At 42.4% G+C, this 14,842-nt stretch overlaps 1 protein-coding gene across 1 annotated transcript; it reads right to left on the bottom strand.

The window, feature by feature from the left end:
• Positions 1-266: 266 nt before the first annotated feature.
• PPIL1 (peptidylprolyl isomerase like 1) lies at positions 267-11,349 on the bottom strand. The gene is made up of 4 exons (XM_036766337.1): positions 11,214-11,349; positions 4,460-4,614; positions 1,341-1,409; positions 267-762 (listed from the first exon to the last, which is right to left on the bottom strand). Exons 1-4 carry the CDS (start codon positions 11,267-11,269, stop codon positions 542-544), a joined length of 501 nt encoding a protein of 166 aa, XP_036622232.1. The 5' UTR covers positions 11,270-11,349; the 3' UTR covers positions 267-541.
• Between the last annotated feature and the right edge of the window lie 3,493 nt (positions 11,350-14,842).

The raw sequence follows: 14,842 nt of genomic DNA, 5'->3' as shown, positions 1-14,842 counted from the left end.
TATGTTGATGAGATATATAATAAGCAAAGATTCCTCTAGAGAGAGACACACACACACGTGCACATGCACACACACAGAAATAAGATTACAAATTCTGTTGCCATTAGTCACCAAAGTCAAGGAGTAGGACTCCTTGGAAAAAGATTAGGTTTAGAATGAATAAGTCTATATGTACCAACATCGCCTGATTCTATTTCATTTTTTCCCAGATGGATCAGAAGAAAAAAATACAGGAGACAACAGTTTTGATCCACTGCAATAAGAAGTATGTGTACAATGTTCTGACATTTATATCCTAGGAGAAGGAAAGAAGTGTCTTGTTAATTAAAATGCACTTTCCTCTCTAGTCCATCTGGGACATGGCTTATTCTGCAGGACAAACTATAGAGGCAAATCCAACGATGACTCCAGAGCAAATAGATGGGAATGTAGAGGTCATTTTGCTCTAATGTCCACAGGCTACCTAAGGACTGGCCAGCTAAGAAATCTCCAATGAAACTCGCTGGGACTGGCCATGGATATATCTGCCTAGACTCCACTTTTATCCAGATGGGTAAGCCTTGATAATTTTCACATCATCAACAGGACGGTCCTGGGCATTTGTCTCTACCATACCCACTCGATTCACCATCCCTATGCCCTGACACACACGGCCAAAAATGGTATGCTTCCCATCAAGCCACTGGGTAGGGGCCAAGGTGACAAAGAACTGGCTGCCATTGGTATCTGGCCCTGCATTGGCCATTGCAAGAATTCCAGCCCCTAAAAGAGAGAAAAAGGGAAAGGAAAAGCAGCTATGAACCTCAGAGCTTCACAACAGAACTATTAAAGATTCCAGAAGTCACAGGTTTAATTCTGGTCTTCATTACATCTTAGACTTCTTCAACCTTCTTCTCCCTGCAAAATCCCCAGTTTTATCAGGCTATCTTAGACTACCTCCCTTCTTTCTCTTCTGAGTTCCCGACCTATCCCCATTCTTCTCCAACAAATACATTCAAATTTGCTTTCATCAGAACTTCTGCCTTCTCTCAGGATGACTGACATATTACCCAGCCTCCCATCCCCACCACCCTACTTCAGCAAATCCTCTCTGTGGGCAGCTTCTAAATTCCTGACAATAGCAGTATTCAACAAGAAGTTAGTGACCAAAACACCTCAGACCAGCTCTCCACATTACTCAGCAGGCTACAAGGAGAGGCCTTTTCTCATGTCTACCATTTTCCTTTTGTGGCACCAGGGCTGAGCAGGTGCCACTCACCTAGAGTGACAGCCAAAGGAAGAGCTTTTTAAATTTTGAAATCCACTTCCCTGCCCATGCTCTCTGGTCAGATTATACACACCTGTGAATTTCAACTCAGGGTGAAGTTCATCTTCAAACTGTTTGCCATAGATAGATGCACCACCTCTGCCTGCCCAGGAAGAGAACAAATGAATTAACTGCACAACCTCACAACAGGAAAGGAACAATTCAAAGTCAAAGGACCTTCACTGAAAAGGAAAAGTTAACGAGCAGTCCAAACTTCTCATAACTCCCCTAGACTTATTTAAAATTATATAACCCAGCAGGGAAAAGAACCAAACATCCTTGTAACACACACAAATCAGAGCAGCCACAGTCAATTCATTGAATACCATTTCTTGTTAGTGAACACCACCACTAATAGCCTAGATGGTGGGATAAAAGGGAGCCTCATCATAGAGGGTTCAAGCCAAAGGAGAATAGGCACAGAAGCAAGCAGCAACACAGAGGATAAGAATTATGTGACCTGTGAGTTGAAGTGGTGAAAATAAAATAAAATGAGGTTCAGAAGGCAGCATGTTTTGGGAAAGAAACAGGTTAACACAAGGCAGCTAACAACATCAGCTAACATGACCAGTGAAAAACCTTTACCAAGTGGTATGCCAAACACTAAAACAAGCAGGATTTGCAACAGAACATCAGAAAGACAGATGATCCCAACGGTGTTCCTGCTACTCCCATTCAGGGGTAAGGGAAATCAAATGTGAGGGCCAAGGTTGAAAAGATAAGGAAAGTAAATTCTGAAAGTTCACTGCAACAAATGTTTGTACCAAAATCAATTAAAAATAAAGTCAATGGTAAGACTTAGCCTTTTATAACTCTAGTTTAACACGGCTGAAATAGAAATAAATACCCTAGCAAGTCAATCAGCCAAAAAACATCTGGTGTGTGCTTATTGTGTAATAGAGCCTCATTGTTGTTCATTCGTTTGGGTCCTGAATGACTCTTCCTGACCCTATTTGCGGTTTTCTTCCTCCTCTAGTTCATTTTACAGATGAAGAAACTGAAGCAAACAGAGTTAAGTGACTTGCTCAGGGTCACACAGTATCTGAGTCCAGATTTGAATTCACGAAGAGAATCTTCCTGACTCCAGGCCTGGCACTCAATCCATTGCACCACCTAGCTGCCCATATAAGTCTCATAGAAGGTCCTTTAGGAAGATACAATCTATTGGTACTATTTTTTCCCTAAAAAAGTTTGTGAAAGATGGAAGTGGAAAGGAAAAGCACCTTCTTTCTCCCTGGCCCCAGGCCACCCACAATCTAATAAAGCTTCAAAGAATCTTCTGAGGAAACAAGTGTTTCAGAGTGCTCTTCTCTCTTAACCCTCCTGCCAATGCCCCTTCCACTCTTCTGGCTGTTAACTGACTGACCTCCTCCCCAACTTCACCTCTGTGGGAGGGAACCCAGAATCCCCTCTTCTCCTCTTCCCAAGGATAGCCCACCCTACCTCTACTATAGCCATCACCTCCACTTTACGTTCACTTCTCTTTCCTTTCCTCCCTTTCCCAGCATACTCAAGACCACAACAGCCTATTTCTACAGTTTACTTGCATAGAAAAAGGCACATATATACAAAAATCCAGAAATAATGCACCAAGTTAAAAATTTTACATAAAAGGCACTCCACCCAGGTCCAGACTAGGTATCTCTCACCAAAGTTCTCCCAGCCTGGCCCTCATGATTTCCTCTGAACTAGGAATGCACTGCAGATGAAAACATGGGTTCTTCTTTCCTATCCTAATGTGCCTGAGCTCAGCCCACAGAGCCTAGCAATTTGGGTTTTTTAATCCATTCTTCCGGGACCATCAGGAAGCCTTTAATGGGCTTGGATGGCAAGCTTTGGACACTCCATCCACAGCACTATGATACCAATTTAGATGACAGGCTATCCTTGATCATGACACCAAGGGGCAAAGAAATACAAATAGGTATTTCAGATAGCTCAACTTCAAAGTTCAAAACAGTCACCCCCTTTCTTTACACAGCTCATTTACTTCCAAAGTTTCAATTACTATCTCTATGTTATCAACTCTGAAATCTGTATCTCCAGGCTAGTTTCAAGGTGTCAGCTTACCACAGCACAACTCCCCTTAAATGCTAAGTTGAGGGGAACAGCAGTACATATCTAAAGTTACCCTTTCTCTTCAAACCAGCTCCACAACCCTATATTCCTCTATCATACTAGCATTTTCTCAATCCCTCAGTTCAAACTTAATTTAGCTTTGAAGTTTCTTTCTCTCCTATTCTCCGCACACACAAGCAGTCACTAGGCTTTTCTATTCTTTCTTCACCTCAATTCTCACTGCTACCATTCTAGACCACTTTGATTCCTGCAAGGCTCTCCTAGCTAGTTGCCCTGACTCTAGTTTCTCCCCCTTACTCCCCATCCCCAATTCACTGTGCACAACACTGCCAAATTCATCTTCTAAAACACCTCTTTCATCACACCACTCCCCTGATCCAGAAGCTAAAATAGCCTCCTAGCTTGAATCCAAAATCCTTAGGTCTAGAAGTCAAAGGCCTCCATGAACTGCCTCAACCTTATCTTAAACACACACACGCACACACCATTTGCTCCAGTAGAGTTGATCATAATGTTCTCCATGCATACCATGGTCCCTTCTGTCTCTGGGTCTTTGTTCCTGCTCTTACTCTGGCCTCCTGTTAATCCAAATTTTATCATTTCTTCAGTTCACAACTCATCTACTCCATGAAGTATTCACAAGTTAAACCCCTACCACAACCTTTCCCTTATCATAAACTCCTTCAGCTCTACTCTAAACAGAGTCTATGCCATAATAAGACATTTCCTTAGTATATCTCAGCTCCTCAGCCAAATTTTAAACTCCTTAAAGGCAGGAACCACGGCATCTATTTCTTTGGAATATTGAGTCTGTTGTAATATTTTAAGTCTTTAGAGGACATAATACTACTTTTAATCATAGTTGGTGATTTCTCTTTCTTCTACCCTTTTGTTCTGAGGTCTATACCAAGAAAGTCTATACAGCTGTCAAGTCAGATGAGTCAGCTATGGTTCTAGAGTAATTCTAAGGCATACATGTAGTAGGCGGGGATCAGCCCCCAAAACAACAAAACTTCTAAGGAGCTGGAATAACAAACTATTGCCTCCACGTAACATGATTAATTTTGGCCATACCTGTTCCTGTGGGATCACCACCTTGGACCATGAAATCTTTGATGATCCTATGAAACTTGGTGCCATTGTAATAACCACGTCGAGCCAACTCTGCAAAGTTCTTACAGGTCTTGGGGGCGTGTTTCCAATAGAGCTCCAGCACAATGGTCCCCATGCTACAAGATGGAAGGATAGCAAAAGTCAAGTCTATCTCACCAACAATTCTACGCAATTCAGATTCATACCTAGCATTTTGACAAAGTACAAGGAAAACATTACTATTGGACATCATGCTTGGCAAAAGAGTGATTTCAATTTCCACCAACACAAAAAGCATACCTCACTTTGGTAAAGCAAACATGTAAAATGTCAAATTAGAAGAGATTCACAATTCTAAAATACACACACATACAAACATAAGGTTCCCTCTCCAAAGATTCAGAAGCTTGTGTATGCATGCTTACTTTTGTGCATGTATACACACACACACACACACATTTCTGTGCATATAACTATACACACCTAACTATAATCTAAGTAATTAAACTACTCAATTAAGTGCATTTTCTTCCTGTACTCAAGTCATAAGTGATCAGTAAAGGCTTCACAGAGTGAGTCAGATTTGTGCTGGATTTTGAAAGATGAGCAGGAGTCAGGTAAGAGGGTGGCCCAGAAGAGAGGGTTATGAATTCTTAAAGGCCACACCAGTAGAGTTCAAGTTCTGGCAGGTTCAACCAAACCAAAAAATTTTCAAGTATCATAGGTAGGTTGGCCACTAGATGAATTCTTTGGTCATGGCAGCCCATTAAAAAGAGAAGAATACTGAATAGCCTTCAGTCCTTTACTGCCTATACTACTTCTACAGGGATGAGAGCAGAGTGGTGGGAAAAGGGGTCAAACTTACTAAGAACTATAGTTTCTACACCATCTATAAACATTAATTTAACTGTTGACACTCTAAATGCAAAATGCTTGTCTAATAACCATATGTACATATTACTGTAGCAACTGAACAACACAGATATCAAAGCTTGTGCTAGATATGAAAGCAGAAGAATGAAACTGCAGATAAATGAAAGGCTAGTCTAAGGCTCCTTAGGAGAGGCAAAACAAAAGGACAGAGCTGCTTCTATCATACTTCCAAAGGCAACAAGTGTCTTCATTTCATCTTGCAGTGCTTGTGATGAACACATGCAAAAAAAGAAAAGACAAAGACACTACCACGAAGGTGACTAAAACTTATGCAATGACATCTGCTGCACAGGATGAAGAAATAGAGGAAAGTGATCAAGGGCCAAATAGGAGCTTCCAACACAAGGCAATATATAGTTTAATACTTAGTGACTGGAATGTAAAGATAGCCATAGGGATGACAGCTAAAAATACGTTTGAAAACAAAGATTCATGATTAAGAAATTAGAGAAGTCAAAAGCTTACAGACTACTCCAATGTCTCAAGCCTATGTGACATGAATGCTTTCTTCAAGAAAAGTGAAATGGAATCCCTAGCGTTATACCCACTTCACCATCACCACCTCCATCAAAAATCAGTGTATCTTGATAGGAAATCATTATGGTAAAGGTCAAAATCAGTATCAAATTATGAGAAATTTCCAAAATGAGAAGACACTGTGTGCAATCCTGAAAGGTGATTGATTCAGACAAGGTATCGATGCCAAAGAAACAGAAGTGGATATTTCATAGGATCATAGATTTAGAGCTAGAAGAGACTTCCTGAGGTCATTCTGTTCAATTGCACTAGCGCCTAGAGAGGAAAAGACATCAATTGCTCTATTAATATTTCCTACAAAAGTTTAAATAACGTAAAACAATCAGCACAGTGATGAGGAAAAAAAGAGCTCTGAAATCATTTCAGTCTTCTTGCCAAATGAAGTGACAACAATAATCAAAGGCAACACCAAGTAGGACTATAAATTCATTTGCAAAACCTGACAAAGGAATACAATGTTGAATTATAAGCAGTATTACCTCACAAAAAGTGAAGAGTGGTAGAAGGGAAAATGAGTATACAGAAAACTTGATGTGAAACCCAACTAGGCTATTTCACCCCAAGTACATTTCAAGATGAAAGTGGAAACAGCAGACGAAAAAGTTTCTATAACAAATTATTTAAATGATCGTTAATGATAGAACCATCACATTTGGACTCTTATAACTCCGGTTCCAAATGTGTTATATGAGAAGTAGATGTACATACCAATGTCTCTCTCCATCATCACAGGTCCTTAGATGCCCCAAACAATATTTATGGTAGCAAAATTTCACTTCCAGATAACCCTAATCCCAGCATTTCAGTCACCATCTCCTGTAACAATAATGTTGCTTGTAGCTGCTGTGGGGCTATAAGACCAATAACGCCAGCACACAGGAGGGCTGCTAGCATAGGTTCTTTGATCTGCTTTTGTAAGGAAAGCAACTTTAAGGGGTTAACGATCTTACTTTAATCAAACATCAGGGAAAAGTCAACACCCTAAACTTCAGAGCAAATACAAACAGAAATTATATAAAACTGAGTAAATAACACAAATCAGCAGATAGGGCTTCTGTCTGGCCGTAGCAATACATACAGCTACCACAGAGAGAAGCACCAACATCAGGATTTTCAAAGCCGGGAGGCTCCTTAACGGCTACCCAGGGTCTCATCTGGCTACGTCAACAAACATTCTTCTCATGAGTGGGCCCCAAAGCAAAATGCCAACCTCTGAGTATATATACACTTCTTCAGGGTCAGAGGGCATCACAACCCACATGACCATGGCCCAGGCTCATGTGACTTAGGCTTCCATGTGATTTAAGCATGTCACATGCGCCTATTAATGGATGGGAAAGATCTTCCCATCAAGCAAAAAATACATTAACAATACATCTCCTAAGACCAAAATCTCCCCTTTTCTTGATATCTCTCCCCATCCTCATGTCCCCATCTCTTCAATGTCTTCTAGATCTTTCATCTACTGCTTGATGTTTTAACAAACTCCACTTTCTCATGCTTACAGAATGCAGCTTTCTCCAGAAGACACTGAATATCTGGTCAAACTCTCCAGTGACGGTTGCTCAAAGAGTTGGCATACTCCTTGCTCCCCAATGTCACTCCCAGACTAATACCACTATTCACTCCACTCATCTCTATCATCTAGTCTAAATCCTCACTGTTGTGATCTACTGACCTTCAGCTCATTCTTCCTTCTTTCTAAATGAGTCCAGTATCTAGCTCAAAATCTCTGTCTCCAATCCAAACCCTGTTTTCATATTGGGAACTTCAATTCACACAAAAACACACTAGTTTTCAAGTTCATTAACTTCAACATTCTAATCTAAAGCCTCACTTTTTCTCAGACATCGAAAGGGATGCTCATACTTCATCATCAGCCAGGGGGCCCAAAAGACAAATCTTTGTAAGGAAAGGTAGTATAGTATCTGGTTTTGCTCCCGCAGAAGCTATCCATATAGCTGAGTTAAAGTTTACCTACCAAGACAATGGCCAGCTGGGGGTCAGGGAAGCTAGAGAGGCTAAACCTGTTGAATCAGTCCAAGCTTATCATGTCAGTTCAAGGGTTAGATCCTGGTCAAGTGTCCAAGTCTACTAATCTGCATAATTTGCATATGTTAAAGAGGGAAGGTAGGGTAGTAAAGAATGTAGACTAATCCTAACTCAGACAAGGAAGACAGAACTAATTAACTTCACTTTTGCTTCTGTATCCTTACTATACTACCTATGTAAACTGTATAACTTAAGAAAAATATGTAAAAAAGTAAAGAATGTAAACTAACCATAACTCTAACAGGAGTAGAAGAGCTTGTTACCCTCACTCCTACTGCTATATTGGTGTGAGTGTTCCTAACGAGCACTGCACCTACTCTCTCGAGGAGTGTGATAAACGCCTTCCTCTGCCCACTCTGGTCCTGAGTTCTTTGGGTGAGAATGGTTAAATCACATGGATCTTCCTAAGGCTATGCTACCAGAAAAGCAATGAGCTGCAGAAGCACGTGTGGGACTAACTTCCTGACCCTGCCTTGGGGAGTCCTGTGATTCCCCACAGCGCTGTTACGGGGGCTACCACTTGGGACTTCCCCGGGGAACCCTGTGGTCTGCACAGCCTTAAGAGTCCATCACTTGGGTCTTACGGTTCTGTCTCAGGAGCCTTGTGATCTTACCGTTGTTCTAAGGGGCCATCACTTGGGCCTTCCTCAGGGTCCAACCCTAGGAAGTCCTGTGATCCCCACAACCGTTCTAAGGGGCTATCACTTGGGTCTTCCTCAGGGTCTAACCCCCAGGAAGCCCTGTGATCCCCAGTTAGAAGAGGGGCTGCCACTTGGTATTCCTCTGGGAGTCCTGTGGTCTGCACAGTCTTCCTTAGGGGTTATCACATGGTTCTTCCTCAGGGATTTGGCCCTGCCCCGGAAGTCCAGTGACCCCCCAAAACTGTGTTTCTCACATCTTTTTTAATCTTCAATCTCTATCTACTGGGCTCCCCCCCCCATATTTCTATTGAGATCTATATTTGATTTACATATAAAGATTCTCTCTTTCACTGCCAGACTCCTTAGAAAAAATCTAAAATCTACATTCAATGCTCCCCTTCCCCCACTTCCTCCTCTCCTAATAATTTCTTGATCCTTTGCAATCTGGCTTTTGATCCTACCATTTGACAGAAATGGATCTCCACAAAGTTACCAATAGTGTCTCTACTGCTAAACCCAATAGTATTTTCAAAGTCCCCACAGTCTGCGACCTCTCTGGCCATCCCTTGCTCTCCAACACTTTAGTATCCCTTGAATTTGTAACACTGTTCTCTTCTGATTCTTCTCTTTTCCTGTAAGACTTGCTGTTGTTTGTCCTTCCTTCTAGAAGAGGACTGTAATGTCACAGAGATGATGCCATGACTGGAGACAGAGAACCTGAGTACAAATCACATCCCTGCCATGCCCTATCTATGTTACTTTGGGCAATTCACTTAACCACTCTGGGCATGTCATCTACAAAATAAAAGAGTTAAACTAAATGATGTCTAACATTTTTTCCAACTTCAAATTTCTGTGATCATATGATGAAAACCTTATAGATATAACCACAGATCAACAATCTTCTGCCTTTGTACAACACATATAAAAAACTGAAACATTTGCCAAAGAGGTTTGCTACTGCCATGAGAGATGTCCTAAACAATCCAAATAAAGAGATTCCTTATAGATGGCAATGTCTTCCAGAAGCTCCAGTTTAAGAGGGACACTGTGTTCACAGTTCCATACTAGAAAGATTCCTCAAACAGAATAAACATTTCAAAGCAATCTGCCTAACAATCCACAAAAGAAAAAATAAGTGAAGACTACCTATTGTCTAAACCAGAGCTGTAAAACTCCTAATGTTAAGTTTTGGTTTTCTAAGTCAATTTGCACCTAGATATCGATTTGAGTTTAACACCATCAGTTTAAACTGTGTCATAAAGTTGGATATGCAGTTTGTAGAATTAGTACACCATCAGTACATTTATCTCAGACAGGCATTGCAAATGGACATTAAGCTGGGTCCAGGATCAAACAAGAAGAAGAAAATGAGCTAGATTGCATTTGGGGAAACTGTGTAATGCTTCCAAGGATAACATCTGCTCCCAGAGGCAAAAACCCTTCTGTTTAATAGTGATACGCTTCTGGTGATGCAATACAGCTGCTGATCCATAGAACACCACAATCTTCAAAGAATCAAAATTGTGGGGGACCTCAAGGGTATTGTAAAGACATACGACAAACAGAAATGGGCTGCAGCATATTACCAATAAAGAGGAGATGTAAAAGACACCATGCAGGAACCGTATAACTGGTAAAGGAGGTGGGCTAATAACAGTGGGAAAGCAAGGGGTAACTGATGAACAGCCCAGGTGCTCCATGGGTACCCACAAAATGCCAAAAGACCTACAGGGAAGTCTCCAGTATTCTAGAAATAATCCTCTTTGTGGGACACAAACAAGAATCATACAGGAAGAAGTGTGGATCGCAGATGGACTGCAATCACTCTCCCCGCCCCCCCACCCACAAAGACCACAGAAGATGCATGTATTGACAATGTGGCTTCCACCCTCAGATCATAATAAACTAGTAGTCAGTAAGGACATCAGAGATGAGCTAGTTCAACCCTCTCCTTTTACAAAGGAATCTACCCTTTTGTAATCAAAAAGTCACATGCCCCATCCATCTACTGCAATCCAGCTAGCGGCAAAGCAAGAAGTTAGAAGTCTGGTCTCTTGGGCTTGTCTTGATTTTTCCTCATTTATTAAGAGCCTTCTATATACAGGGTGTTGTGCTTTCCTTGAATGACCGTCGTTATCTTAATCAAAAATCCTACTCCAACAAGCCCTCACCTCCTGAGGTGACAACAAGCGCAGGGCGGCTGCCCACTGCTGTGCTCCTTCCACTGTCTCCTTTAAGATCGGGCAAGACTATACAGAGCCTTGAATGCCGCCTTTGAAGATCGGATTTTTACTCTGGGGACAGTGGAGAGTCACTGAAGGTTTTTAAGAATGGGAATGAATGACCAGATTTTTAGGGCCTTCAGTGCCCCTGATGCGGGCTCGGACGCGGGTGGAGGCTGCCTGGAGCGCAGGACTCAGCGTGCAGGGGAGAGGCCGGTCCGGCCTCCCCCGCCTAGTCCTGCTCTCGTGGCCCACTCCGCCGATCCATACATCACTCACCTTATACCACGCCACACACACACACACACACACGCACGCACGCACGCACGCACACACACACAGACCCACCTTGTCTCCAAAAAGACGTTGGGGGGCTGCCAGGAATCTGGCGGCACCGCAGCCATGGTAAAGCCCGCTTAGCCTCAACTTCCGGCACAGGATCTACGGGATACTCGCAGCCTAAGAGCACCCTTCCGGTTTCCACAGATAGCGCACCGGATACGGGAAAGGAAGAGGCGGAGTCCTATGTAAACTACTCTTGTTACCAAGGTCCCGGACTGCTTTCCCCACTTTTTCAGTGCTCTGATTGGTTCAAATGGGCGTGGAGGGTGGAACCTTCTAGGAAACATGTGCGCCTATTAGCTGCTTTTCTTCATCAGTCAGTCGTTCTGTCCAATGACGCAACAGCTCTTCGTTCTCCTCCCCCTCCGAACCTCTCCTCCCTTATCCCCCTCCCTCCCCACACCCAAGAAGGAGCAGGCTGACAAAGAAATGCTGCGGTTCTTTATCTGCCATTTTTATTCCCTGCTTTCTCTTTCGCTTTTCCTTTCCTTCTGTGAGCGTCTCCAAAGCAGCTCCCTTGCCGTTTTTAATCTTCCTATCCCCCGCGCCTAGCACAGTGCCTAAACATAGTAAATGCCCGACAAATATTTGTTTAGCTGAACTGAATAAAAGCCAGAGGAAAGAAAAAGAGAAGGAAAGAGAAAGGGAGAGAGGAGGAACGAGGGAAATGTGTGGGACAAACCACAGGCTCAAAATAAACAAAAACAGAGGTGTCTCGGTTTTCTCAAGGTAGAAACAAAACAGAAGCTTTATTTGATCAAGTCTCGCGAGAATTGGGCATCTCCCACTACCAGGGTGGGATGGTAGTGCAGAGAGGCAAGGGGGAGAAGGCAAGCAAGGGGATATATAACCTTGTACAAACAATTCTAAGAAATTCCACCCCTAGAGGCTGGACCCCTGTCCCTATTTGCTGGGACAGGTGGCCTCACAATTTATCCCAGAATAAGTTTATCCAATACTAGCACAGAAACTACAGAATTACCTTATAGGGAAATCTCAATGTTAAGATGATGGCATGCGAGTAGGCTAGGGGAGGGGGAGAGGGGGAGACCACCTGATTTCCCCGAAATCATATGATTTACAGGAAAACGAAACTTAGGCCTAGTGAGGTCTACATCCTAACTAAATTTGTACTATCTGAGTATTACCTTGCTTGATTTATCCATGGGAAGCTTTCACAAACAATCTTGTATCCCACACAGAAAGGACAACGGGAGTCGAGGAGAGAGAAGAGAAGATGACGGGAGGGAAGGAAACAGATGAGCACAAGAAGTGGAAAAAGCAGAAGAGAGAGGAAGAGATGGGGGTGGGGGGGAAGAAGGGAAAAGAAAGGAGAGGAAAGGAGAGAGAGGAGGAAGAGTGTGGAGATGATTGTAATGAAAAGGAAGAGATGACTGAGGGCATCCAGGTAAAAGAAAAAAAGGAGGAGGAGGATCCCCCCGGGGGCGGGGTCAGTCAAGAGCCAGAGGTTTTTGGAAGGGACAAGGCGCTATTTTAGACAAGAACAGAGAAGGTAGTCTTGGGGAGAGCGGAAGAAGAAGGGCTCACCCACCGTTATCTGCAAGCCAGTTAAAGGCAGGGGTCTTGCGGACGTAGATTCCGCTCGCCTGCTCTTGGACCGCGCAGTTATTTATAGAGATGACAATGCCCGACTCCTCTCTACCATGTCCAAATGCTCAGCACAACAGAGCAAATAAGACGTCAACCTCCATTTCACGTGTAACGCGTAGAAGAAAGCCAAAAAGGAATAAAAATGTGGAAATAGAACCTGCTCTGGATGGGGGAGGGTATGGATAATGTTATATTGCTGAAAATATAAGAGTAGCCTTTCTGGGTCAGACCTTCAGATCATCCTGCCCAGTGCTGTTTGATGGACGCTAAGCGATGGACAGAAAAGCGATAATTCTCCTCAGTCTCAAATGTCAGGGGCAGCTAGGTGGTGCAGTGGAGTCAGGAGGGCCTGAGTTCTAATGCAGACTCAGACACTAGCTGTGTGACCCTGGGCGAGTCACTTAACCCCATTGCCTAAAAAATGTCAGCAAGCATTTGTTAAGTGACTACAACGTGCAGGTATTGTGCTAATAACGACTTGGGGGTCGAAGAAAGTCAAAAACAGTCCCTGTTCTCAAGGAGCTCACATTCTAATAGTGGAAACATGTAAATAGATAAATGCATGATATGTCAGTATATAAATCAAGGGACATATGTCAAAATCTTAGTTTTCTCTTTGTAGCAAGTAGCCTAACTCCCCCAGAGTAAGGATGGTTACATCTACCCCTTAGGGTTCTAGTGATACCCTGATGGGATGGGTTTCTTCTCTTTAAAGCCATTAGCTGAATACCTCATTTGGTGTATGTTCCCATTTCTGTTAGCCACCAACAACTAGCACCTAAATTCCATTTAACCAATTAACATCAATTGGTTTTTACAAAAGGATATTAGTCATACACAGCCATACAAACATTTACCCCCAGCTCTCTCTCATACATTACCTCCATCTCTGGGAAGAGGGGGTTCAAACTTAACAGTTTCTACACAGCATTGATCTCATCAATTTTACATCCAAATTCAGCATTGGTATCAGGTGAATCCTAGTCTCAGCTTCCACTGGGCTGGGTCCCAAAGGTTGATCTTCACTCCTTGAAACAAAGATGCTGGCTAACTGCAAAACCAACAAGACTCCTAGATTCCCAGACTCACTGAGTTTAGGTGACTCACCCTCATCCCATATAACAAACAATTTTTTTAAGAAAAAAAAAAGAAAAAGTGGAAAAAAATTCTGCAAAACTAATCGATACAGTAACATTTCCCTCCTTTTGCAGAGACATATGGTTTATGGATGTGGAATATTTTCAGAAGCAGCGGAGGTATACTCAAGCTGAATCAACTTGTCCGTGCTGGAATTCATGTTACATATCCTTCCCCTGCTGTGAAGTAAACCTCCTTTGGTTAAATGTTAGACAGACTATGAGTGTCTGATTTTGTTCCGATCTTAAAGCTAAACTACCAGCAGACTGGCCTGAATCAAACCTCTCCTACAAAATGCCACACTGCCTCTCAAATGTGAGGATGAATGTGAAAGCTATGGAGGATTTGACTACAAGGTTTTAAGTTTGGATGACTGAATGGTACTGCCATCAACAGAAAGAGAGAAGTAGAGTAGGGGAAGGTCTGGGGAGAAAGATGGTGAGTTCAGTTTTGGACAACTTCATTTTGAACTGCTGGTGGGACATCCACGTGGGGACGTTTAGCAGTGAATCCAGGAGTATTGTACTTTAGGTCTTGGCTAGAGATGTAGATGTAAGGAAGGTACCCCATTGAACTTTAGAAAAATTGAAATTTGGAAGGAATAAAAGAGACATTGAAATGAGGGAGTGTTTCTGCATTTTACCTACCAAATCCAGAAGGAAGAGATAGAGAAATTTCATTCAAAATGACTACAGAATATATAAAATACTTGGGAGTCTATTTCCCAAGACACATAGGATCCATATGAATGCAACTGCAAAACACTCTTTATGGAAATGAATGGGCTTAAATAATTGTGGAAACATTCATTGCTCACGAATAAGCCATCTTACTATAATATAAAAAACAATATTAAGTTTATTTACTTGTTCAGTGTTCATTCAAAC

This window comes from Trichosurus vulpecula, chromosome 7, assembly GCF_011100635.1.
Source record: "Trichosurus vulpecula isolate mTriVul1 chromosome 7, mTriVul1.pri, whole genome shotgun sequence".
NCBI lineage: Eukaryota > Metazoa > Chordata > Mammalia > Diprotodontia > Phalangeridae > Trichosurus > Trichosurus vulpecula.
The sequence above is the reverse complement of the archived record's forward strand: the minus strand, read 5'-3'. Positions and strand labels throughout refer to the sequence as shown.